The following is a 27951-nucleotide window of genomic DNA, read 5'->3' as shown; positions in this document are numbered from 1 at the left end:
GCTCCAATTATTGGGACATCACATTGCTCAGCCTCCCTGGGAAAGTCTACTCTAGGTCTAGGGTGCTTGAAAGGAGGCTCCTACTGATTGTCGAACCTCAGATCCAGGAGGAACAATGTGGATTCTGTCCTGGCCATGGAACAACGGACCAACTCTTTACCCTTGCGGACGTGCTGAGGGGGGCATGGGAGTTTGACCAGCCAGTCTACATGTGTTTTGTGGACTTGAAGAAGGCTTACGACCATGTACCCTGGGGCACTCTGTGGGGGGTACTGCAGGAGTATGGGGTACCAGGGCAGTTACTACAAACCATCCGGTCCTTGTATAACCAAAGTGAGAGCTGTGTCCGCATTCTTGGTACAAAGTCAAACACGTTTTTGGTGGGTGTCGGACTCCGCCAAAGTTGTCTCTTGTCTCCGATTCTCTTTGTGATATTCATGGACAGGATCTCAAGGCGCAGCCAAGGTGAGGAGTGTGTCAGATTTGGGAACCTCAGAATTTCATCTCTGCTTTTCGCAGATGATGTGGTTTTGTTGGCTTCATCAGGACGCGACCTCCAGCGCACACTGGGGCGGTTTGCAGCTGAGTGTGAAATGGCCGGGATGAGAGCCAGCATCTCCAATTCTGAGGCCATGGTTCTCTACCGGAAACTGGTGGATTGCTCCCTCCGGGTTGGGGATGAGTTGTTGCCCCAAGTGAAGGAGTTCAAGTATCTTGGGGTCTTGTTCACGAGTGAGGGTAGGGTGGAGCGGGAGATTGACAGATGGATTGGTGCAGCATCAGCAGTAATGCGGACGTTGTACCAGACCATTGTGGCGAAGAAGGAGCTGAGCCAGAAGGCAAAGCTCTCAATTTACAAGTCAATCTTCATTCCAATCCTCACCTATGGTCATGAGCTTTGGGTAATGACCAAAAGGGTGACATCGTGGATACAAGCAGCTGAAATGAGTTTCCTCCGTAGGGTGTCTGGGCTCAGCCTTAGAGATAGGGTGAGGCGCTCGGACATCCGGAGGGAGCTTGGAGTAGAGCCGCTGTTCCTTCGCATCGAAAAGAGCCAGTTGAGATGGTTCGGGCATCTGATTAGGATGCCCCCTGGGCGACTTCCTTTGGAGGTTTACTGGGCACGGCCAACTGGGAGGAGACCCCAGGGTAGACCCAGAACTCGCTGGAGGGACTACATGTCCAATCTGGCATGGGAACACCTTGGGATCCCCAGGAGGAGCTGGAGGGCGTTGCTGGGGAGAGGGACGTCTGGAGTGCCCTACTTAGCTTGCTGCCACCGTGACCCGACCCCGGAAAAGCAGCTGAAGATGAGATGAGATGAGACATAAACAAGCCTGTGCAAACCTGCTTTTTCCAACTCCGGAACATCACAAAAATAAAATCAATGATATTACATTACATTACAGTCATTTAACCGACACTGTTATCCAAAGCAACTTACAATAAGTGCATTTAACATAGGAAATCAGGAGAACTAGTAGTCATTAGAGGTCATAAGTGCATCTCCTCTCTAAGCAAGCATCTAAGAGCAAAACCAGTGCTAAAGTAAAAGCGCAAGAAAGAGGTTTTTTTTTTAAATGAGTGAATACAATAAGTGCTAAGAGCAAGTAACAGGGTAGTAGTTCTTGAAGAGGTGAGTTTTCAACCTGCGCCGAAAGCTTGGCAGCGACTCCGCTGTCCTGACATCAGTGAGGAGTTCATTCCACCACTGTGGGGCCAGGACAGAAAAGAGCCGTGACCGGGTTGATCGGCAGCTATTAACCAGAGATCTAGAATTATTAATCCATAACCTAATTTTTTCTCGCCTTGACTACTGCAATGCTCTTTTCTGCTGTCTCAGCCAAGCAGCCCTTACTGCCTGCAACTCATGTAAAATGCTGCAGCCAGGCTACAAATACCAAGCTTAGATCCCACATCACACCTATCCTCACATCCCTTCATTGGCTCCCGATAAAGTATACGTAGAATAGACTTGAAGATCGTGCTTATACAAGGCCCTACATGGTCTTGCCCCTTTATACATTTCTGAACTTTTGCATCCTTACTCCATGTCTAAACCACTCAGATCTTCTGACCAGGGTCTGTTATTTATACCATGCTCCCTCTGCCAATCCAATCCAAAGGTGACTGTGCTTTTGCTGTCAGGACCCCATCCCTCTGGACCCCCCCCCCCCAGTTGGATCAGCTGAGTCTGTAGATGGCTTTAAAAAACTTCTCAAAACCCATATCTACTGACTTGCTTTCCCTGTAAAGGAGGGTGTAATTTATACTTTTCTGTATATAACGGTATATGTATGTTGTTTATTTTTCTGTATATGTATCTTGTGCAGCACTTTGTAACTTTGTTTTAAAAAGTTCTATATAAATAAACTCTTACGTACTTACTTGGTCCTTATTCCTGAAAGCAAGCTTCTTGCATTTCATACAATCCTTGACGTCCTTAGTAATGTAGGACTTGTTGTTAGGATACTGTTTCATTGTCTTTTGAGGTATCATAGCATCCACACAGAAGTTAATATAAGCTGTGATTAATAAAAGCTGTGTGTGTGTGTGTGTGTGTGTGTGTGTGTGTTGTGAAGATGTGTATTAAGTATGTGGGTGTGTGTCAGCCCTATGATGGACTGGCGACCTGTCCAGGGTGTCCTCCCCGCCTGTTGCCCAGTGACTACTGGGATAGGCTCCAGCATCCCCATGACCCTGAGCAGGATAAGCAGTTTGGATAGTGGATGGATGGATGGACTTCTGTGGATTTGTTTAAATCAGATTCATGGAAGATTTCCATGTCTGTGCTCAAGTAACACCCCTTCAGAGTTTCAGTAATGCGCACTCCTCAGGGAGTGCGCATTACACAGGCTCTTCTTCTGAGCTTCTGTCGTACTCCCCCTCATTTGCCCCTCCACTGTTGTCTGCGTGGCTTTTCCTGTTCTTGGACTGGTTGTCTCACCCTCAGTACCTCCGTGGTCTTTATAGTTCCTTGGGCAGGCTGGCAAAAAGCTGTATTCTTGCCCCGTTGGGGGTTCGCAGTGACAAGAGGGTTTCCCTGTTGTAAACATGCGTTTCCTGGTTGTTTCGTGGAATGTTGTTTGACCGTGGCTTACTGTGAAAAGCAGCAAAAGCAATCCTGTGCAGCGAAATCGCCAAAACCCTGCCATTTCACATTGATGCATAACAATACAAAAATAGAAACGAAACAAGGACGTATTAATCACTCAATTATGATTAAAACACAATTTATGCAGCAGCACAGTTGTCTGGGTCGCCTACAGAGCAGCACCACCGGAAGAGCATTTTGCCCAGAAGAGCAGTCGTACCTGTAACCAAACTGAAATCAGCCTCACAGATTCATGTAAAAAATCCTGACTATTGCTGAATAAAACGGCAAACTGATCTAAGAGCAGCCTCCTGAGGCTGTCAGCACTCCTCCCCACTAGGTACTGTATGCAAAAACAACAAAACAAGGCTAACACTCTCCTATGAACTCTGCTTTTAATCTATTCATAATGCTCATGAGCAGGCACACAAATGCTTACTTTATCCATTGAAGAAAAAGTTGCTTTGGCCCCATAAGATTTAAAACAAACGAGTAAACTAACAAACCGTCAAAAAACAGCATGGGCTCTGGCATTGCTGCTTCTCTTTCTAGGAGAAAGGGAGGATGGTACATGAAGCAGCCTAAGGTTCATTATTCATGAAGAGCAGCGTGTGTGCTGTGGGGGAGGAAGAGCACATAGGAGCAGGCGGAGGAGACCATTCCCATATAAACCAATCCCACTGGTAGTCCATGGGCCAGACGATATTTCGGTACACTCAAGGTGGCAAAACTTACTTATAATTTTTGAAAGGATCCATGTCTGTAGATGATATTTTGGTATGATAACCATTCCTGAGTGGCAGCTGTATCACAGTTATCAGCTCATGAAGTTAACCACCCGCTAAACTAAATTGTATTTTTGACGCTGGTGCATATCCTGGTTTAGCCTCATGGTCAGGACATTTTTCAATGTTCTATAATATTGTCTTTGGTATCATTTTAAAGGGGACCTTCTTAGCTTTCATTCAAGCCCTGTTGTGGATATTTCTCACAAATATAGAGGTCACTTGAGCTCTTCAACCCGTCAATAACACACATCTTTCTGCAATTTTCGCCTAAACTATATACTTTCTTTTAGCCCTGTGGCATCTAGGAATATCAGGGACACAAAACACAAAAACTGGAATACTCACAGGACTGTAAAGATTCAGAAAATGTATAATATACCCATACTATTTCATTGTGTGAGGTGATTGTGAGCCTTAAATGAGAACTAGACCAAAGCCAGTTAGGTCACAAACTGGTCTCTATACATTTGTTTAAATACACAATCAAAATACATGATAAAAAGGAATACCATAGTGAGGTAATGAACTATTTTAATATTTTAAACAACATTGACATTTACATATACTTAGTCAATGATACATGTAATCCCATATCATTAGTGGGTATATGTAATGGTAATGGGTAGGGTAATGGGTATATGTGAATATGGTTACATTATTGTTATCAAGCTCTGGGTAACCAAGTCCAGAATCAACATCCTGTGCATCAATAGACTACTACCACAGTAATACCATCAGAATCATCAAACTGCTCGTTTCTCTCATCATCTGACTCCCCAAGTTCAAAGTCCAGTTCTGGACCATCCTGCTGTTTTTGGTTACTGCAGGTCTGTAACCTGCACATGTCTGTGCATGGAAGTCCATTTGACAGGCACATGCAGCTTGGCATTTTGCATGAATGCACACACTTGCATGTTAGCATTTCCAAGACCACATCTGGTGCAGGTGGAGAGCGCATCCAGTAAATGGCCAGCTTGCCTTCATCGTCTGTCCATCCATACTCAGTAGGGCTTGGCACCACAGGGTTAGCCTGCAGACAGCACTTCCATATTGCTGCCTGATAGTTGGCTCGTTGAACATGCATAAAGAGACAGTCTCTACATGGTGGCAGCTGGCTGGACTCAACCTCTCCCCTTTTGGTGCAGAAGAGCTGGTAACGCAGTTTGTTCACCTCAGCAGTGCTGCTATTAGCAACATACATCCGACAGGTGAACTGCTCAATTTTCTGGAACAGCTCATCACTCACATTCCATGTCTGTCCCAGTTGACTAAAAGTCTCTTGGCAGGAAGTGTGCTTTCTCACTATCTTCAGGGCATTCAGCTTCCCTCGACCAGCGAATGCACTGACAGTGTCGCAGCCTGTGAAGGCATGTAAGCCAATTAGGCTGTCACAGATGCTGTCTCCAAGTGAACTTGCCAGTTTGGTGATGTCGACAAACCGTGTGCGGTTCTGAGTCCCACACTTCTGGTAGATGGGACAGGTGATGTCCTTCTGGAAGCCAAGACAAAGCACCATGACATCAGTGTCCTCAGCTGTGATGATAACTGACTTTGAGCCCGCATTTGCTGCATGCAATGCATGCAGGAGCAGACGGGTGTCAGCTTCTTCATGTGTGGAGTGCAGTTCTGCTGCTTCCTCACACCCATCTTCTGTCAACTTGTAGCAGGTTTCCTCACAGGTCATGTACAACACCTTGCCATGCAGCATAGCTCTGTATCGTGGGAGTTTCCACTCTTCCACCAGAAACTTGATGAGACTGGTCTTGTTGGAGGAACTGCACAGAAATTTTCTCCACTGCTGGACGTGGTGTCCCCCTGCAAGATTCTTGTACTGGAGAGTGATGTCTCCACCCCGGTTCAGTCGTTCAGCATCTTTGATCGAAGTCTGGTGATAGACATCAAAAACAACATCAATCCTCCCACTCTGTGCTCCCTCATGGAGGACCTGGGTCAAGGCTGACTCTGCCACCTGTGCAAAGGTTTTGTTGTTGCCATTCATTTTTTGGACCAGGCTCATCCCATCAATGATGGAAGTAGATGGGATTGGGATGTCTTCTGCAGGAGATACATTCTTTTCAAGCTCTCTGGCAAGTGCAGCCTTGTTTGTTTTTCGTAAGGACCCATCAGCATTTGCCAGTGTCCATGGTAGTGGGCCCAATGGGTAGGCAAGGACATCCTTCAGATTCACCTTCCTGCTTTCAGCCACCAGGATCATGTGACTGAAAAGGTTTCTATCTGCCTTCAGAACCACATCCTGTGCTTTCTTTCCATGAGCTTGTTTTGTACTGACATTGGAGAATGTTTTCAGACTTTGCTTGGTCATCTTGTCGTGGAATTTCACAGGTGGTGGGTCTGCATCTAACCTTGTTTGCTGGAATGCTTGGTAGGCCTCTTCTCCTTTCTCAAGAGCTCTCAAGAGATCTATGGTCACATCAGGTGGAGCAATGTTGCCAGTGGAGAGGCTAACCAAATCAATCTCATCAGGGGACATAGGATTGAGCCAGTTATTCTCCATAAGGTCCATGAGAGACTGGACATCTGCTTCATCTCTCTTGATCCTTGGACTCTGTAGATCTGGATGAGACCATTTGCACCTGCCTTGACCTGTCAGGTCTCTCAGCTGTCTGAGGTACATGCTTCTATATTCAGCTGTGAGATAATATTTGGTCACAGCTCCTGGCTTCAAGCTGAATCCCTTTGTCCCTCCAGCTGTTTGGGTGTCTTTGTTCACCGTTTCTTCTATAGCTTGGTCAACAGGGATTCGGCCAAAGGGATTGGTGGAGCCCAGTTGGACTGAGAAGCCTCCTTCCATGAATTCTGTGTACACATCTGGGTGTGTGATGGGCAGCTCAGACATCTGGGCGTAGTAGTAGGGGAGGTAGCGTGCATAATTCATCCTGTCATAAGCAAAGCACCATGGGATCATTGCTCGAATGCTAGCCAAGTGTAGCATCCAGTCTCCATCTCTGGATGCTCGGATGAGCCCCAACAAGATTTCAACCATGTCCAAATAGGACATCCAGAAGTTCGAGAGGCTGCCGTTTCCACCTCTAAGGAACTCACGGTAGACTTCAAATAGATCCATGATGCGTGTACAAGAGCTGTTCTCGAGGACCTCCTTCAAAGCATGTTGTGAGACTTCTTTCCCAAGCCTGTCAATGGTCTTCAGTGTCTCATTCAGGTGAACCATGTCATTCCTGTGAGTTTCTTCCAACCAGGACAGGAAACCATTCAAGGTCAGTCACATGAGAGCCTCATACAGGAGCTTGTGTAGTCGCACTGCCCTGTTGTACTTGCGGCCATCCATAACACCAGCAATTGAGCCTTCTTCAATCATGCCAGACTCAATGCAGAGGTCTTTGAGTCCATCATCTTGGAAACGCTTTCCTATTATTGCCAGCAGTGTGCAGATGGTGTGGAATACCCCAAGCCTAACGATGATATCATGGAACTTGTCATGGTGTTTCCATGTGATCTCGACAGCCTTCGCATACAGGGCTTGGTCAAAGACACAGACAATCTTCCTCAGGCCTAAGCACTGCATGATGCTCAGTGACTGGTTAAGCACCTCGTTGACAGTAGACATTTGTGTCGCTGGAGCATTGATGGTAGGCAGATAGCCTATATTGTCGGGGATGACCGTCATCTCTCCTCGAGTCAGGATGTTGAAGCCTGTCCAGCTGCTGACTGACTGTTCTTCTTGTTGTGACATGCGTGCTAGGACCCAAAGAAGGTTTTTCTCTCTGGCAAGCTTAGTATTGGCTGCAGTATCGGCATCTGACTTTTTGCTTTGTGGTGGCCCTACCCGTTGTCCAGCATTGTAAGTTGGTAACATTGGTGGGGGTCCATCAATGCTTCTCTTCTTTGGTTTGGGAACAGTGGCCATGGGTTGGACAGGAAGTGGGTTGACTGGCTTTGCTTGCACAGCAATCTCATTGACTCTGTGAGATGTTCCCTCACCACTGACAGTTTCTTCAAGACGGTCGATATTGTCCCAGGCTAAAGTTGTGAATATGCCAGGATGGATGTTAGCTGGAAGGGCAATGCCACTCCCTGATGATGAGAGTTTCTGGAGACACAGGGCAGTGTTGATCTCTTCCATCTGTGAATAGGACACACTGTGACCAAGTCGGTTGAGGATGTTTATCAACTCTACATTTCCTGTCAACGATTTGACACTGAATGGCAGAACGATGTGCTTGGAAGGCTTGGTATTTCCACATGTCACTGCATATACTATGTCATGGCCAAATGACTGCAGAAGGCACTGCACTCTCTGGGATGCATGATCAGGATCATTTGAGCCTGTGAGTAGAGAGTACAGGAAGATAATGAGCGACTCTGGAATGGTAGGACATTCTGCTTCTGGTTTGACTTCAGGCGGCCAGGTTTGAGGAACATCTTGACTTTTAATGTCTGCTCTCAATTTGATGGCTGCTTTGGCTATAACATCTTGTGCACTGACACTTTTCAGGGTCTGCAGCTCCCTTTTGAGAGACTGATTTTCTTTGGCAAGTTCCCTCATGGACAAGTTATCGGGATAGAGGAGGAATTTTCCTTTCTCATCAGGGAATATCTGCAAGGCTCCAGCAAACTCACTCTCCAGGTTTCGCCTTATGTGCTTCTTGGTTGATTCCTTGACTTGGGCAATGCCTTGGGAGTTCATTGAAGCTACCAGTCTAGAAGAGAGATCAGTCATTGTCATCACTTGAGGATTGCCAAAAAGCTCCATCCTGATGAAGAGGAACAGCTCATTGTATGCCTTATTCACAGCAGCTTCATACTGGGCTGCAGCATCATCATCTTCATTGCTGGCAACCTCTCCTTTGGAAACCTCTTCTTTGGTGTAAAGTCTATAGCATGACCTGTGGTAGTGCCCTTCAGCTGCTACAAGGTCTCTACTCACAATGGCAAGGATTCTGCTGTCCCTTTTCTTTGTGGCTGCACTCCTGATCTTTGCATCAGCTCGCAGTTCTCGACACTGCACCAGTACTTCTCTCGTATTCTGACTCTTGGAATATTTGCTGTTTTTCTGACAAAATATGCACTCTGCATCATAAGTCCTAGATGTACTTGGAGCATGTCGAGCTACTCTCTTAGATTGTTTCTCTTCAGCAGAGACACAACTTTTCTTTTCTTTTGCAAGGAGGCCATCAAGAATTTGCTTCATAGTGAAGATACTGCGACACTTTCTGTGGTAGTAGATTGCTGGAATCTGTCCCTCAGGAATGTCTTTTGCCAGTTTCAAAACTGGTGCATGATTTCGTATCTGAGCTGCCCTGAGCAGAGTTCTCCATGAGTTGACACTTTGTAGTGAAACCAGCTTATCTGTATCATCAGAACAGTGGATAATGCACTCCACCCGTGGGCGCTTTGGTATTGGGTAAAAACTTGCTTGTTCACCAGTGGCCATATTCAGTCAGTTTTCACCTGCCACATACAAACAAATACATGTAACTTAGGTGTATGAACACTACTAAAACAAAGTTTACTTTGCTTCACCAGCGTCATATTACCATTATTTATCTTACATAGCCACAAATAGATACATTACCTAGTTGCTATGCAACAGCTGTATTTTGTCCACATGAGGCCGCTAAAATCAACACAAGATGAAAGTTCCTCGTAGCCACTTTAACTAATCATATTAACATATACATTAAAAGAACATGCTAACATTATGGGAAATTAGCTTACAATCTTCTCCAGAGTGAGACAAGAAGATAGATACCAGTTTCCTCTATATGTGTTTAGTAGAAAGCTATCTGGCTGCACGTTAGCCTAGCTTAGCACAATGAATGGAAGTACACAGTACTGGTTATCCTTGGTTGTTGGCCAACCAAGAACTGTCCCAGAGTTTAAGCTAGGCTAATCAGTACCAGGGGTGTTGAAATGCTATATTTGTAAAAATCTGGGCAAATACACAATCGTGAGAGGCACAGAAACAGGTTTCCTGAAAGAAAAATGAAGTAGCTGCTCATTTGGAAAGGTTATCATGTATTATTTTACTTCTGTTAGTGTACCAAATAAAATGGCACCAGTGAAGTTGTGTCACCTTGGGTGATATCGATATCTGGTCTGACCCATGGACTAACTGGCTTTGGTCTAGTTAGTTTCTTAGTAATAATGCCCTTCTAATTTAAGGTTCACAATCACCTCACACAATGAAATAGTATGGGTATATTATACATTTCCTGAATCTTTACAGTCCTGTGAGTATTCCAGTTTTTGTGTTTTGTGTCCCTGATATTCCTAGATGCCACAGGGCTAAAAGAAAATATATAGTTTAGGCGAAAATTGCAGAAAGATGTGTGTTATTGACGGGTTGAAGAGCTCAAGTGACCTCTATATTTGTGAGAAATATCCACAACAGGGCTTGAATGAAAGCTAAGAAGGTCCCCTTTAAAATGATACCAAAGACAATATTATAGAACATTGAAAAATGTCCTGACCATGAGGCTAAACCAGGATATGCACCAGCGTCTAAAATGCAATTTACTTTAGGGGGTGGTTAACTTCATGAGCTGATAACTGTGATACAGCTGCCACTCAGGAATGGTTATCATACCAAAATATCATCTACAGACATGGATCCTTTCAAAAATTATAAGTAAGTTTTGCCACCTTGAGTGTACCGAAATAGGAAATTTTGGGCTCTGGCCCATGGACTATGGCTGTCATTTTCCCAACTCACACTGGCCACCAAATATGTCACATTTTCTCAGCTTTATTTTATTGTACTGTGGGGGCGAGGTGAAGTGTGTGTGTGTGTGTGTGTGTGTGTGTGTGTGTGTGTGTGTGTGTGTGTGTGTGTGTGGAGGTGTAGGAATGAGGGGTGGTGTTGTTTGACATGCGCAAAATTGTAGTCGCAAAATGGAAGCAAAACAAGCACTGTACCGGGGGATTTTCCATCCACACGTGACAGCAAATCTAGCAAAGCGGACATGCGTCATGAATTACTGTGACAGTCACTTTCCAGTTCCCCGAATCTTTCATCACGGGGCATTATCACAGTGTGTGCTCCGAACTCATTAATATGGGACAATGTGTTAAACCGACACCGCCGACCTTCTGCAATAGATGACAAATGTAGATTAATGACGACTACCATTTACAGAAGTTCTCCAAGTCTCGCCTCCCTTTGTTACTGTAGCTATGGTCACCTTCCAGATGAACTCCTCCATTAACACTACCGTGTCACATCAACGTAGCAAACAGGCTCAGGAGAGCATCACTCTGTTTTACAGTTTATCCCAACAACCCCTTCTCACTATTTACCTCTCTTTTAGCTGTGTCTTTCAGCTAATCTAGCATTATCTACCGTGCAATGTATTGTAACGACCATGGATGACTAGACTTTAGTCTCCCGTGGTCGCTTTCCGGCTGCGGCGGCGGTTCCCGGCTGCCCCCTGAATTTGCTACATTGGTGTCAGGAGTGGAATGGTCAGACTGTGAGGCCATTGGAAGTGCGTGCGCCCAGAGGCGTGAGGGAGTTGATATGCTGAAGTGTGGAGACATGCTTCCCGAAGCAGGGGGTTACTGTAATGACCACGGATGAGTAGACACGCTAGCCCTTGGGTAATGGGTCGGAACCTTTAGTCGACTGATTAACGTAGTCGCCCGTCCGTGGTGCAGGCGGTGCAGGTTCACTTCCCGGATGTGGCGGTGGTTTCCGACTACCCCCTGAATTTGCTCATATTAAGGCTGCTCTCCATTGCTCACAGCGGGGCACGGGAGCAGTGTCAGACGAAGTCGCGACAATTGTGAAACACTGACTGGTGGATCGCTCTGTCAGTTGTTATTTTGCATACGGTCCCATATGTGAGTGATAACATCAGAATGTTATTTCACTGTGTTTGGCATCTGGGTGGCGTGGCAGTCTATTCCGTTGCCTACCAACACGGGGATCGCTGGTTTGAATCCCCGTGTTACCTCCAGCTTGGTCGGGCGTCCCTACAGACACAATTGGCCATGTCTGCGGTTGGGAAGCCAGATGTGGGTATGTGTCCTGGTCACTGCACTAGTGCCTCCTCTGGTCAGTTGGGATGCCTGTTCGGGGGGGAGGGGGAACTGGGGGGAATAGCGTGATCCTCCCACGTGCGTTGTTCCCCTGGCGAAACTCTTCACTGTCAGGTGAAAAGTAGCGGCTGGCGACTCCACATGTATTGGAGGAGGCATGTGATAGTCTGCAGCCCTCCCTGGATCAGCAGAGCGGGGGTGGAGCAGCGACCGGGAAGGCTCGGAAGAGTGGGGTAATTGGCCGGATACAATTGGGGAGAAAAAGGGAAAATCCCCCCCCCCCAAAAAAATCCATTGTGTTTCATTTCTGTCACTCACACACTTCAGCTGATTCTACTCTTTTCACATTTTCACCCCACTCTCTCATTTAGGAGTACCAGGGTTCCTCAGTGCTGGGCCAGTTTGTGACGCGCTTCCTGCTGAGGGAGACCTCCACCCAGCTGCAGTCCCTTCAGTCATCACTGGACTGCGCTATGGAGGCTGTAGACGATCAGAGCTGCACGGGAAGGAGGATACTGAAGAAGCCCGAGGATCTGCCCATCCAAAGGGCGGCAAAGCGCCCTGGACGACGCATACAGAAGAACATGTGTCTTTCCCCTACGGACCCCTACTCTGGCATGCTCACCACAGGTACCCCACCAAGCTTTAGTGAATTCCACTTTGGATTGGGACTACTTAAAAAAATGTGTGTGTAATATATATATACACTCACTGGCCACTTTATTAAGTACACGCTAGTACCGGGTTGGACCCCCTTTTGCCTTCAGAACTGCCTTAATCCTTCGTGGCATAGATTCAACAAGGTACTGGAAACATTCCTCAGAGAGTTTGGTCCATATTGACATGATAGCATCACGCAGTTGCTGCAGATTTGTCGGCTGCACATCCATGATGCGAATCTCCCGGTCCACCACATCCTAAAGGTGCTCTATTGGATTGAGATCTGGTGACTGTGGAGGCCATTTGAGTACAGTGAACTCATTGTCTTGTTCAAGAAACCAGTCTGAGATGATTCGAGCTTTATGACATGGCGTGTTATCCTGCTGGAAGTAGCCATCAGAAGATGGGAACACTGTGGTCATAAAGGGATGGACATGGTCAGCAACAATACTCAGGTAGGCTGTGGCGTTGACACGATGCTCAATTGGTACTAAGGGGCCCAAAGTGTGCCAAGAAAATATCCCCCACACCATTACACCACCACCACCAGCCTGAACCGTTGATACAAGGCAGGATGGATCCATGCTTTCATGTTGTTGACGCCAAATTCTGACCCTACCATCCGAATGTCGCAGCAGAAATCGAGACTCATCAGACCAGGCAACGTTTTTCCAATCTTCTATTGTCCAATTTTGGTGAGCCTGTGCGAATTGTAGCCTCAGTTTCCTGTTCTTAGCTGACAGGAGTGGCACCCGGTGTGGTCTTCTGCTGCTGTAGCCCATCTGCCTCAAGGTTCGACATGTTGTGTGTTCAGAGATGCTCTTCTGCATACCTCGGTTGTAATGAGTGGTTATTTGAGTTACTGTTGCCTTTCTATCAGCTCGAACCAGTCTGTCCATTCTCCTCTGACCTCTGGCATCAACAAGGCATTTTCGCCCACAAAACTGCCACTCACCGGATATTTTCTCTTTTTCGGACCATTCTCTGTAAACCCTAGAGATGGTTGTGCGTGAAAATCCCAGTAGATCAGCAGTTTCTGAAATACTCAGACCAGCCCGTCTGGCACCAACAACCATGCCACGTTCAAAGTCACTTAAATCACCTTTCTTCCCCATTCTGATGCTCGGTTTGAACTGCAGCAGATCGTCTTGACCATGTCTACATGCCTAAATGCATTGAGTTGCTGCCATGTGATTGGCTGATTAGAAATTTGCGTTAACGAGCAGTTGGACAGGTGTGCCTAATAAAGTGGCCGGTGAGTGTATATAAAATCCCGTGAGTCAAGTAAATTCTTTATGAGACAGTACAAGCCTGTTTCATGCCATAAGCAATCATCAGTTGTCAGTTAGGGATTGACAGCTATATTGATATTCCACTCCTCATTAGTTGGGCACTTTTATCAACACCATTGACGGTTTCCGGGGAAAAAAACGCTATATATATATATCTTCAGTGGCTGCTGACCAAATTTTTGGTGAAGCAACCACCCCCCCACCCCCATTATATTTTTAAAACATCCCTCACTGATTTCAAATGAGCAGCCAGAACGTCATCATAATGGAAAAACACTTCTACCGTCTCTCTGTAATTTCCTTTATTATCGGACTTTCCACTCTCATCATCCCCCCCTAAATGCTGCTCCTGGCGACCTAATAATGAAACCGAATCAATCAACCTTTTCAGAATGTCATGGTTTTTCCGGACCGTTTCGTTATGCTTTGCCAACTGGAGACGCTTGCCTTCATCAATCAGAGTATCAAGCCTCACATTTCCCAACAGATTTAATTGCACAGCTACACTGACATGCTCCTTTGATTTTTCATGAAGCTCAATAGATCTGTCAAAATTTCGTAGCTCCTCAAATCCATCTCTTGCAAACTTTGAAGAACACCCATCTGCAGCAGTACACTTAAACATCATGCAAGGCCAGCAATACAAGCGGTTTGTTAGCACACTCCCCGTTAGCCACTCCACCTTGTCCTACCTAGAACACTTAAAACTCCGATTTGGTCTACCCTGTGCCTTCACTCCTAGTTTTTCCTCATATGAGGAAGTGTGAAAAGATTCCCGTAGGATCCGGTCCATGATGGTTGCATCCATCATAATTCTTCTTTGCAAAAATTGCGAAAGACAGGACTGGAGCTAGCTGAGCTAGTAGCTAGCTAGCTAAGTTAGTTAGAACAACGTTAGCCTACAGTACAGGGCTACTACACGAGGTCAAGATCAAAAATGCAAATATAAAGATGAACAATAATGTTGAACAATAAAGATCTGAACATGTTAATTAATTATTATAATGTTTACAATATATATACAAGAACCACTACTATAGTAATCACTAATTTATCTTAGGCTAATCTCTTTCTTATCTTTCTTATCTTATCTTTTTCCCGCGCTTGAAATACCACAAGGTATGATGAAGATTGGAGAACAAGTCAAGTGATCAGAAAGGCTGAACTGGTGTTCTCTGATTGGTTAGACAGTCGTCAATCATTTTCAGGTCGAGAAAAGACTGGGTGAAGCACTGCTTAACTGGGTGGGCATTAAAACATGTCATAAACCATAGCTGTCCAATTAACAACGTATAAGGTACTACGTCAACTTACATTCACTTACATTGGGTTAGTGAAGCAGAACACTCCCCTGTATCACCTGAGGAGGATGCTGTGTTGCACAATACCCGCGACACATTTTTTTTAACAGTGACACTTTTTTTGTTTGATTAACAGAGGAAATAGTCATTCTAATGAAATGTTGGCATCTAAAAAAAGATGTTTTACGTGATGTATGTTATGTTTTTTGTTTGTTTGTATTTTGGTCACGCACTGCTTCACCTGTTGTTATTATAGAAACCTCCTCTGATGTGTATATATATATATATACGTATATGATTGCTTATGGCATGAAACAGGCTTGTACTGTCTCATAAAGAATTTACTTGACCCACTGGATTATATCCTGGTTTCTGACATTCTCAGTTCTCACTCCAGTCAATTCAAGTCAAATTTATCTGTAAAGCTCTTTTAACAAACAAGTTAATGGATCATCTTTCTAAGGCAGTCTGTAGATTTTCAACCCAGATTTATGGAGTTTTCTGTTATCTCATTCAATGTTGGGATGAAAATGAGCTCTGTTCACTTGATAGCGAAAGCATAACATCAGACTCTTATCACTGAATGTGATGGAAACATAAGAAGGCTTCTTGTGGATATTACTGCTATGTACTGTAGTTTTGTTTTTCTTTTGCAAGGAAACATACAGCAGTATATATACCACTTTAAAATACTGTGACCAAAACTCTGTTTCTGAATTGAAGTTGTGTTTCTGGGGTCAGGGGTCAGTGTGGAGCCAGATAATCACTGGAGCTCCCAGATCAACCGGCTGCAGCAGCTCATAGACAAATTGGAGTGTGAGGTTTGTATACAGTTTTTTGGGGTTTTTTGGCACTTGTACCATTTCATCCAGGACAAATTCCATATGTATAAAATTTGTGTTTCATAGCATTAGATTGGCAATATAATTTTTAGTTGTAACACCCAGAGTGCACTATATCTACGAAAAACATAGAGAACTGGGTTGGGGTTACAGACTATAGACTAGCATGACATTTGGTAGTTGTTGTTTTTTTTTTCAGTTTGAAAACCCAACAAAGCAACGTAGGGTGGAGAGGGCTTGCAAACTGCGGTTGAGCCTGCAGAATATGTTGTGTTTTAATACCGTTAGTCCTTAGAAGGAGTGAAACCTCCTTACAGTGGCACAGGTATTGGCATGCTACGACCACGACCCACACAGCAGCCTTATTCTAGCGTACTAGATTTTGGGCCACCAGACCCTGGATTCATTGTAGTGTTGCTATGGATACTAATGCCTGACCAAATTTTTTTTCTAATGAGACAGAGCTGCTCGTTTTAAATATGCAGTTTTCTGACAGAGATTCGGTTATTATAGATAGAAATGTCAAGCAGACTGTTTTGCTTGCTTTTTGCAGATATAGTGAGTTTTCCCTATAGAATGGGCTCTTACTTGTTACCAGATGGTATTATTGGTACAAAACGCATAAAATATATTGAGGGCAGCTGTACGTGTTTGCTCTGTGCTACATCCATTGAATGTCATGCATAATGCTATCAGTCTCTGAGTTCCCACTGTAAATTACTCAAATGATGATGAGTGACACTGAAACATCAGAAAGCATACATCCTGCTCTGTATTGCCTCTCATGGATAAAATATTTACACTTTTGTGTTTCCTAGTGTTGTGAATGTCATGTAGACTAGGGAACATTGGCCATATTTTTGCTTATAGCTTGGAAGAAGAATGCTCAACACCTTGAGTGTTGCTCTGCTATTAGCTGCATCTTTGATTTTGCCATTATTTTAATTAAATCCAACTTTCAACTGAATCATCAACCCATCTGCTGAACAAATAAAGATAGAAAGCTAGCCAGCTAATTTGCAAACCATCAGGTTTTGCTATCTTTACACATCAGAAACAAGAACACCGTAAAATGATTACCGTCTGTGTCTATGCTGAGGCTGGTTGGGGGGTTAATACAGATATAGCAGTCTTTCTTGTGAAAGCCAATGCCTTGTGACAGGCCGTAACTAGAGGCCATGGTTGTGCTGGATTCAGTTCAGCTCGTTCTGCAGTTGAGGCTTGTTCTGCTCATGACTGACTGAAATATTTATGCCTCCATTTGCAGAGTCCACATCTTGAGCCTCTCAAAGAGGACACATTAGCAGGCACATATAAGTCGGTGAGTCTGACTTGTGCAAAGCACAGGTGCTATATAATATTATACCGTTCCTACAGTACTTAACATTGTGGTAGGAGAAAAGTTCAATGTAAAGGAATGGATTTAAACGTAGATTATCAACACTGCTGCTTACTGAAATACTTGGAATAATGTGGATTTTCCAAATGCTATTTTGTGTTTATTGTCAATATAACCATCACTCACAGCTAGTAAGTCAATGAACCTGAGCCAGGCCCATTACTTCAAGATTATTTAATTTGATGGCTGATTATTGTTTGTTCCTCCTCCCTGTCTAGAACATTCTTCTGGTCCAGAGACAAATGTCTGTGAAGGAGAGGGACGTGGAGGACTTCCAGCAAGCTCTGAAGATCTACACAGATGCCACCAGCAGCCAACCAAACAACTTACAGTATGTCTGTCTTTCTAACTCAAAGCTTTTTTTCCCCTCAAGATTCCACTGCAATTTGCTGTAAGGCATTTGAAATCCTTTCAATTTTCCCAGCAATATGAACTATCTACTCTCTCTCTCTCTCCCTCTTGCTCCCTCTTACTGTCTGCCAATCTCCATCTCTCTCTTTCTGATAGCGTGTCGGTCCAAAACCTGCCAGACAGATCATGCTTCATCATGTATGAATTCTGGCAGGATCGTCTGTCCTGGATGAGGTAGGTTTATAGAGTTTCATGTCTTGTAATCAGGATATGTCATATCCTTTTCTAAAAACAGAAATCTTACTGAAACCCCTAACCAAAACAATTATCAGTTTGTTGACAGCAGACTGGCCAAAACATTTATTTGATTTCTTTTCATCTCTCAGCTACCTGCAGTCCTCCATCAATAAGACCTTCCAGCGTTGCATTATCGACTCATTGGAAGAGCCAGAGATGGTCTCCACCATGCTCCTCCCAGGTAAGGCCGAATGGCAGAGGATGTTGTCAGCCTATACTATCATGGCACATACTTACCAAAGGGCCATCTCACCCAAAAAGAGACATCACTTTACGTTTCTAGTTTGTCACCACTCTGTACATAGCCTCACATACTCTTTCAATTGCTTTGAGATTCTCCGACAAGTTGTCATCGGGGACACATATTTTGCTGGGTAATGTTAAACAACTAAGTGAAATTATGAAAATGGATTAAAAACATTGTAGTCTAAAACCTCACTGACAATGACCAGCAGGAAAATCTACTGTAGGGGTATTGTACCTTTGTACAGTACCCCTACAGGGTTGTTGGGAAAAACTGTAAAACAGAGTGATGTTCTCCTGAGCCTGTTTGCTACGTTGATGTGACACGGCAGTGATAATGGAGGAGTTCATCTGGAAGGTGACCATAGCTACAGTAACGAAGGGAGGCGAGACTTGGAGAACTTTTGTAAATGGTAGTCGTCATTAATCTACATTTGTCATCTATTGCAGAAGGTCGGCGATGTCGGTTTAACACATTGTCCCATATTAATGAGTTCGGAGCACACACTGTGATAATGCCCCGTGATGAAAGATTCGGGGAACTGGAAAGTGACTGTCACAGTAATTCATGACGCATGTCCGCTTTGCTAGATTTTCTGTCGCGTGTGGATGGAAAATCCCCCGGTACAGTGGGCTAATCAGCCAGATACAATTGGGGAGAAAAAATGGGGGGGGGGGAAGCCCCCCCAAAAAATAAAAAAAAATACAAAAATGAAGGCCTGACAAGTGATGTCTCTCTGCTCCTATGGCCCTCAGCAATATACACTGCTCAAAAAAATAAAGGGAACACCTAAAAAACACAATATAGACCTCGATGAATGAAATATTCCAGCTGAAAATCTTTATTTATTAGACAGAGGAATGTGTTTAGAGCAAAATAACCTAAGAATGATCAATGGAAATCAAAATCATTAGCCCATTAAGGTCTGGATTCAGAATCATACTCAAAATCAAAGTGGAAAATGAGAACATAGGCTGATCCAACTTCTGTGGAAATTCTTCAAGACGATTCAAAATGAGGCTCAATAGTGTGTGTGGCCTCCACGTGCCTGTATGCACTCCCTACAACATCTGGGCATGCTCCTGATGAGACGACGGATGGTCTCCTGAGGGATCTCCTCCCAGACCTGGATCAGGGCATCGGTCAACTCCTGGACAGTCTGTGGTGCGACATCGCGTTGGCGGATGGTACGAGACATGATGTCCCAGAGGTGCTCGATTGGATTCAGGTCTGGGGAACGTGCAGGCCAGTCCATAGCATCAATGCCCTCAACATAGAGGAACTGCTGACACACTCTGGCCACATGAGGACGAGCATTGTCATGCATGAGCAGGAACCCAGGGCCCACTGCACCAGCATATGGTCTGACAATGGGTCTGAGGATCTCATCCCGGTACCTAATGGCAGTCATGGTACCTCTGGCTAGCACATAGAGGTCTGTGCGGCCCTCCAAGGATATGCCTCCCCAGACCATCACTGACCCACCGCCAAACCGGTCATGCTGGAGGATGTTGCAGGCAGCAGAACGTTCTCCACAGCGTCTCCAGACTCTCTCACGTCTGTCACATGTGTTCAGTGTGAACCTGCTCTCATCTGTGAAGAGCACAGGGCGCCAATGGCGAATCTGCCAACCAAGATGTTCTCTGGCAAAGGTCAATCGGGCTGCACGGTGTTGGGCTGTGAGCACAGGCCCCAATTGTGGACGTCGGGCCCTCATACCATCCTCATGCATTCTGTTTCTCAGTTAGAGCAGAAACCTGCACATTAGTGGCCTGTTGAAGGTCGTTTTGTAGGGCTCCGGCAGTGCTCCTCCAGTTCCTCCTTGCACAAAGGACCAGATAGCGGTCCTGCTGCGGGGTTGTTGTCCTCCTGCGGCCCCCTCCACGTCTCCTGGTGTACTGGGCTGTCTCCTGGTACCTCCTCCATGCTCTGGACACTGTGCTGGGAAACACATCAAATCTTCTTGCCACAGCACGCATTGATGTGCCATCCTGGATGAGCTGCACTACCTGAGCAACTTCTGTAGGTTGCAGATACTGCCTCATGCCACCTCTAGTGGTGAGGGCACTAGCAAAATGAAAAACTAACCAAAGATCGGCCAGAAAAGATGAGGACAGGCAAATGGTCTGTGGCCACCACCTGCAAATCCATTCCTTTTATAGGGGTTGTCTTGCAAATTGTCTAATTTCCACCAGGTGGAAATTAGACAATTTACCAACAGGTGAAATTGATTCACAAATCAGTGTTGCTTCCTAACTGGACAGGTTAATATCTCAAAAGTGTGATTGACTTGGAGCTACATTGCATTGCTTATGTGTTCCCTTTATTTTTTTGAGCAGTGTACATCTGTTCACCTTTAGCATAGAGCATGAAATATTGATCCTCACTTGTTTCCTCATTACAGCTTCCTGGTGGATTATGAACAACAACTGACAAGGATAAAGCTCCCGCACAAGCTTCTGCACAATTAGGATAGGAGGAAGAGGAGATTGTATTGTTTTACTTATTTATTTGTTTGTTTTTTGTCTGTTTCATTTAGTTTCTTTGATTTTCAGTTTTTCATCATGGCATAGCCAGGATTATTTCTGCAGCACTATAATGTGCTGTTCAAAAAGATTAAAAGAACTGCTTTGGTACTTCAGTCAACCAATTAATCAATAATCTTAATGGAGAGAAATAACTTTAGACAATGCAATAATTCTTGTGTTCTTGAACTTAGTGCCGTTGTCTGTGCTTGTGATGGCACATTTCTTACAAATCATTTATGGTTTTTGATGTGTACTATATATATAGAGATGCAAGAAGAAAAAAAAAGATATATGCATGGTTGCCTATAATTTCTCAGTTTTAGCTCATTATTTTCAGTCAAGACTACATCTAACAGCAGTAGACCGGTAGCATCACAGATACCACTGAGATAGAATTACATGATTAACAATCAATGTGTCAATCACCCGTCATTTTCTGATGCACATACAAAAAAGAAAAAAAGAAAAGAAAAAAAGACGTAGGGTTAACCTGCACTTTCCCTTGTTCCCTCTGTGGTTTTGTGCTATTTCTCAATGGATACGCTAAGCAATCTCAGCAAAGGGTTAGGTGGCTCTTACAAGAATGTAGTGAAAGAATGATGGTTATCGTCCACACTGACTATATCATCCATTTGTCACTCCTGCACTTTAGTCTGTACGTACAAACCATGGACCTAATAGTTTAGGGATGGACCCTTGATCGTCGATTCTGTTTTGATAGCTGAATTTGGTTGTAAATGTTCAGCTGTTTTACCCAATGGAGATCTGCACTGATGTCTAGTGAGTCCTTTGTGGACCATAAAAGTTAAACAATAATTGTGCAGATAGCTGGTTACTGTGATTCTTGATATAAAATGGACCTTTATAAGCCATTGTTTTACATCTAGGTGTTTATTCATAGGCCTTGAGTTGTTTCATGGTTCATTAAAAATGAAAGGCTATTTTTGTGTGTATCAAAATTTAGCATTAACTGTTGTGAGTAATGAGAAAGAAAGTCTATTTAGCTCTTGTACAGAAAGTTGAGCATACTGGATATAATGAACTGGTTATAGAATATTACAGAGTATTGCATAATGACACAGAATTTTGATTGTTGTTATTTGAGAAAGAATGAATGTGTCGGAGCTCTCCTTAGTGGGTGTTTGTCATTTCTTTTGCGGTATTACAATTGTTATATGGATGCTACGTTTAATTTACAGCATGAAATAAAGTCCATGACATGATTGCCTTTGTATCAGTTGTGCGTCTTCCCTAAAGTGAAGTGATGAGCATGTCGTTCAAAAAAACTCAATTCAGTGAAGAAACTCGATGATATGCATTAATTACGTTAAATGACAAAGATGAAATGGTTTCCAAGATAACGTTTTAAATTTTGAATAGATTTCTCACATTGCTTACCTGAATACTTTGTCAAAAAGGGACAAAAAAAAGAAGTTTAATTTCAACACCAGATATCTACCATTTAGAAAAAGAAAAAAAAATGTTACTACAAAAAACGTGACTACTCGTCCGGGTAGCGTAGCAGTCTATTCCATTGCCCACCAACAAGGGGATTGGCGGTTCGAATCCCCGTGTTACCTCCGGCTTGGTCGGGCGTCCCTACAGACAAAATTGGCCGTGTCTGTGGGTGGGAAGCCGGGGTTAGGTATGTGTCCTGGTCACTGCACTAGCGCCTCTTCTAGTCAGTCAGGGCGCCCAATCAAGGGGGAGGGAGAACTGGGGGGAATAGCATGATCCTCCCACGTGCTACGTCCCCCTGGCGAAACTCCTCATTGTCAGGTGAAAAGAAGTGGCTGGCGACTCCACATGTATTGGAGGAGGCAGATGGTAGTCTGCAGCCCTCCCCAGATCGGCAGAGGGGGTGGAGCAGCGGCCGGAACGGCTCGGAAAATAGGGTAATTGGCCAAGTAAAATTGGGGCAATAAAGGGGGGAAAAAAACGTGACATGATTTCTAACTTGTGATTCGACTGGCTTTATGGATAGCAGCATTGTAAGACAGAATCATCTGCAAACTCCTTCCGGAAAAAAAAGAATGAAATTTAAAGAGAAGTCACTCATGTTGAGCATATTCATAAATGGAGACAGGAAAAAAAAGGTTAATTTTTACCATAAAGCTTCTGTTAAACTGGATTTCAGCCTTAAGCTCTGTCAGAATCCCCATTTCACAACAGCTTCCACATGAAAAGAAATGGATCAGAAAAATGCCACAGGAAATCATTTCCTCTTCTCTGCAGCTAAATTAGGCAAACACTTTGAAAGCCTCTGCAAGTATATGTTAATAATAGGCTCAACAGATCAGCCAGGGCCTTTGAAGGGGAAAAAGAAAAAAGACCGCATTAAGAACAGCGAAATAATTGCAAAAGTTGCCGTGTTGAATCTGGAGCGGATGCCGGCTCCCCGGACGTGGGTTTCTCTCTCAGGTGGTGCTGACAGCTTAAATGTGAGTGGAGCTCAGCAGACTGAAGTCACGTATACACAGGAGGAGGTGGAACGCCATGCATTACTGGATCATTCGTGCAAATAAATAGATTTTGCAGCAGTTTTACATTGCAGTGATCTTATTTCAATGCTGTGTAATGATAGGTTTTCCAAGTACATGGGTGGATATACACAGGTATAGTATTGCAATAAGGTCATTATAAAGTGTTAACCCAGAACATCAGGTCAAAAGATTAGACTTAAAAAAAACTAAATAAAATGTAAGAAATATAGAATATAAGATAAATAAAACTGTCTATTTTATAGTAGAATGTGGATCAGAAGCAGTTCATTAGCCCAGTAAATGTACACATATAGGGGGTTTCATTCGATGGTTTCTCTCATGAAAACAAAACAATACGACTCTATGAAACAGCATATTTAATAACAACAACCACTTCATCCCCCTTTACTAGTTTTTTTCTTGAAGACTCGTTTCTGAGCATGTGTTGAAGATGAGAGGTAAGAGAGGAGCCGAAGCCCCGCTGACACTGGGCGGCTTATGTTACTCCCTAATCACTCTGCTGATGGTAACTACACAATTTCCAACCATCTCCAAGTGAGACATACACAAAGCTCATGAAACACATAGCCATATAGATGCACCCATCATGCAGGAGGTGTAGCACAGGGCACCCTGGGGCTGTTTTTGGGGTCCGGCGAGGCCATGGCTGTGGAAACTGTCATCCCATATTGAGCCCCGTAGTTGTGGATGCCATCTAGTAAGCTTGTGAGGAAGAAATGTGCGTGGCGGGAGGGGGGTTTGGACACAAAAAAAAAAAAATCCATATCTCACTTTTCTTTTTTACCCCCCCCTTCTTCTCCCCCAACTGCACTTGGCCAATTACCCCACTCTTCCGAGCTGTCCCAGTCGCTGCTCTCCCCCCTCTGCCGATATCGCACCTTTCTCAACAGCGTTACAAGGTGCCTTACACAACAGGATAGAATAATGCACATAGTCAAGATAAAACAACACAATACAATAAATTATAGAACATAATGCCAGATCTACTCCACAGAACAAGGTAAAACACGATCAGGATAAAGTCACAAGAGCACAATTAAAACGAAGAGAATAGATTATTTTTCAGTGACACCAAACCTCATCTTAAAGTATCCATCATTTTACGTGATAGTATTGATCATATCAACTTGGTAGAGTAGAGTTTGCTGCTATGAAGGAAAAGCCCTTGTTTTTGAGAGCCATCCAATATGCATGCATTCTAGTTTGGCAAGATCACTCATTCTGTCTCTCTCTGTCTCTGTCTCTGTCTCCGTCTCTGTCTGTCTGTCTGTCTGTCTGTCTGTCTGTCTGTCTCTCTCTCTCTCTCTCTCTCTCTCTCTCTCTCTCTCTCTCTCTCTCTCTCTCTCTCTCTCTCTCTCTCTCTCTCGCTCTCTCTCTGTGCAGATAAAGGGATCTGTTCCACTCTAAATAAAACTGGGAATAGTGGAGGCAGTGCAGTTACAATCTTTCACAGTGAGAAACCCTAAAGAAAATATACTCATTTCCATTTTCTGCACTCTGGAGGTTCTCTGCAGTGATGCTGGGAGCAAATCAGCAGTGTGGTGTGTTATAAAATGCACACATGTTCCATTATATAAGTGTCAAACATGAAGCCAGATATACATAGACATACAAAAAAAACATAATTTGTCTTCAACTAAATTAATATCTACACACTCCCCAGGAGTAGACCGCAAAAGATAGTGTGGCCATTATTGATGACACTATTTTGTGCAATTTGCTGATGGAAATTGCTGGCTGAATGGTCAATTTCCACACCATAAAGAAGAGATGCTGATTAAGATGGACATACAAACAGGCCAATTAATACCATGTGGAATAATTGGGCCATTTGTGATGCTTGGCACTGGTTCACAGACGAAGCTTTCCCCCCAAGAATTATAATGCACCTGAGTGCCATTAGGCAGTTACTTGATTACAGACTGAGTGCATTTGTGTGTAGGTGTGTATTTGTATGTGTGCATGAGTGTGTGTGTGTGTGTACATTTGAGTGTGTAGAGTAGGGAGAGAGAGAGAGAGAGAGAGAGAGAGAGAGAGAGAGAGAGAGAGAGAGAGAGAGATGGAGAGCGAGAGGAGGAAAGAGTGGGTGAGCGATGAGAGTGGGAGAGAGAAACATGAGAAAGGAGGACATGGAGGGAAGCGGTGCGTGAGGGGAGCAGGAGACATCGACAGAGACAATCAGAGCCAACTGTCAAGTCGCCACAAAGGCGCAAGGACTGTGACACACACACACACACACACACACACACACACACACACACACACACACACACACACACACACACACACACACACACACACACACACACACACACAAGCTAACGCAGCATAGCCAGATTTGTCATACATCTTAAGGGGAAAACAGAAGGTTGATTGGAGGAAAGAGAGGGCAGGGCCCGGAGAGGATGTCATGGAAAACAAAGCTCGTGTTCAGCAGTGATGTGTGCGTCCCCTTTACACGGGCTGGCACAGTGACAGATGATCAAGGAGAGGATTATAGATGACCTGAGAAAGTGAGCTTTCTTATCTGATGGGCTCCTCTGTCTCTGCTCACTGGTTACGTTGCCTCAGCGGCTCGAGAATATAAAGCACAACACAAACCGAGGAGTGTCGCTCCACCAACGCAGCGAAAAGCGCTGTTTTGTGAATTTATGTTCTAATGCTGTACACATACGTATATCTCCGAATAACATAAAAAAAGGCTTCAAGTATCCGCACCCACATCCAGCCTGCAAATCTCTCTTCAGTGCAACATTGAATAGATATGTGAGGTTACACATTTGCCACTGTAATTTCGCCGTAAGGAGGGCATTTTCAACTCAGTGACTTCATCAACACTGTAATATAAACCTAATGGCCGATACTACTAGAGAATTAAAAAAAAATGACTGTAGTTCAGATCAGAGCCTCTGCTTAGTAGGTCTCTCAGACAACTGCTGATGTTGGATCAAAGTCAGTGAAGCTTCGGCAGATCAGTGGTCCTGTTCTGAGGAGTCCAAAGATTGTCCAGTTGTGTCCATATCTCTTCACCTGTATTGTGAGAGCACTGTCTGAAAACTATATGAAATACGTAAAGAGACAGAGAGGCAAAAGCGAGTGAAGAACAACTTGAACTTGGGCCATTTTTTTGTAATTTTCAAAGAGAGTCCCCGTTGTAGGGACAGAGACGGGTCATCATTTGGCTTTGTGGGTCAGGGGGCTGGGTACAACCGAGGGAAAGATGAGACCAACTGTGGAACCAGAGCGGGCTAACGGAGGAGGTTGGAGCGTGGGATGCAGAGACAGAGGCTCTTTGAAGAGCAGAGACCCTTTAACTTGACACAGCAAAGGAGGTATGGAAAGAAGATGAGGAGGAGGCGGAGGAGAGGGAATGAGAAATGAGGACATACAACGAGCAGCGCGGGGGAGATGTGAGAGGAGAAGAGGCTGGGGGTGGAAAAGGTGAGAGCAGGCTGTTATTTCAAATGTCGCTTAAATGACTGGAGAAAAGGTGATTGGTAAACGATGCAAGGAAAAGGTTTATGCAAATTCAAATTTACGATGTGAATTTGTGTCGTCAGAGCAGCAAAACCATTTTCAGCTGGTGCTGCTCTGACATGATGGTGAATCCACCTAAGCAAGAGAAACATCTGCTCATCCTTAAGTTTTACTGTCATATGACCACTGTGCTTAAGTAGTATGGCAGACCCTTATGTCATTCATTCATTTTAAGGCACTAGCCACTAAAGACTAGACACAAGTACTGACTTTATGAACACTAGTCACTGCTCTGACTGTCACTAGTTACTATTGTGAAGTCACTAGTCACTAAAAATCAGATACTTGTTCCATTAGCATAAACACTAGTTACTAATTTGACTATGACTAATCAATTTTCTCTTTTACGAGTAACAAGTCAATAAATACTAGTTATTTTACTTTAGTTACTACAGCCTAATCTAAAGGCACTATAGTCACTATTATATTCTGACTAGGAAAATACCAAGCTGCTTATCAATTAAACCTTATGAGGCGTCGCATATGAGCTATAAAGCTTTCATTAACCTCTTGTCTCTAATTAGACAGCACTCGTTAATCCAGGTCTACTAGTCATTATATATTAGTTACTAGTAACCTTTCATCCATGACTCGCTGACATTCTGAATTTCACTTGTCACAGTTACATTGTTACTAGCTGCTATTCAGTGTTGACAAGTAGCTTTTTAATCAGATCTAGTTTCTATTCCAAATAAAGATATCAACATATGTTTTTACTTGACACATATATTTTTCAAGACTAGTGGATTCATATGACTAGTCTTAACCAGATGTTGATAGCAACATTTCAGACGTGACCAGTCAAAATGAAAAAGATGATGGTGTCAGACTGAATAGCAACTAAACTACCAGGCTTTATCAAAAGTATTAGTAACAGTGGTACATCTACTAGTGATTACTGGAATAGCAACTAGCATAAATATACTGTTAGTGGTGACTAAAATATAATTACTAGTAGAATTAGTCTGAGAAAAGTAAAAATATATTTTTAGACCTAATATCTATTTTCTAATAACTTAACAATAGTGAAAAGTGACAGCCAGAATAACAACTAGTAGTTAAAAAAATAAATACTATTTTAACTTTTAGTGAATA

At 43.9% G+C, this 27951-nt stretch overlaps 1 protein-coding gene across 1 annotated transcript in view; it reads left to right on the top strand.

The window, feature by feature from the left end:
* Window positions 1-20774, top strand: part of LOC130129630 (N-terminal EF-hand calcium-binding protein 1-like) — a 32358-nt gene extending 11584 nt beyond the window's left edge. The window contains exons 5-11 of the mRNA XM_056299223.1: window positions 12273-12531; window positions 15896-15975; window positions 17264-17317; window positions 17614-17726; window positions 17903-17980; window positions 18133-18224; window positions 20692-20774. Of these exons, the coding sequence (XP_056155198.1) occupies window positions 12273-12531; window positions 15896-15975; window positions 17264-17317; window positions 17614-17726; window positions 17903-17980; window positions 18133-18224; window positions 20692-20720 (705 nt within the window). The 3' untranslated portion in view covers window positions 20721-20774. The remainder of the gene's footprint in view (window positions 1-12272; window positions 12532-15895; window positions 15976-17263; window positions 17318-17613; window positions 17727-17902; window positions 17981-18132; window positions 18225-20691) is intronic.
* Window positions 20775-27951: the final 7177 nt, after the last annotated feature.

This window comes from Lampris incognitus, chromosome 2 (assembly GCF_029633865.1).
Source record: "Lampris incognitus isolate fLamInc1 chromosome 2, fLamInc1.hap2, whole genome shotgun sequence".
Taxonomy (NCBI): Eukaryota; Metazoa; Chordata; class Actinopteri; order Lampriformes; family Lampridae; genus Lampris; species Lampris incognitus.
Note: the sequence above shows the minus strand (reverse complement) of the source record. Positions and strands in the feature narration are given on the sequence as shown.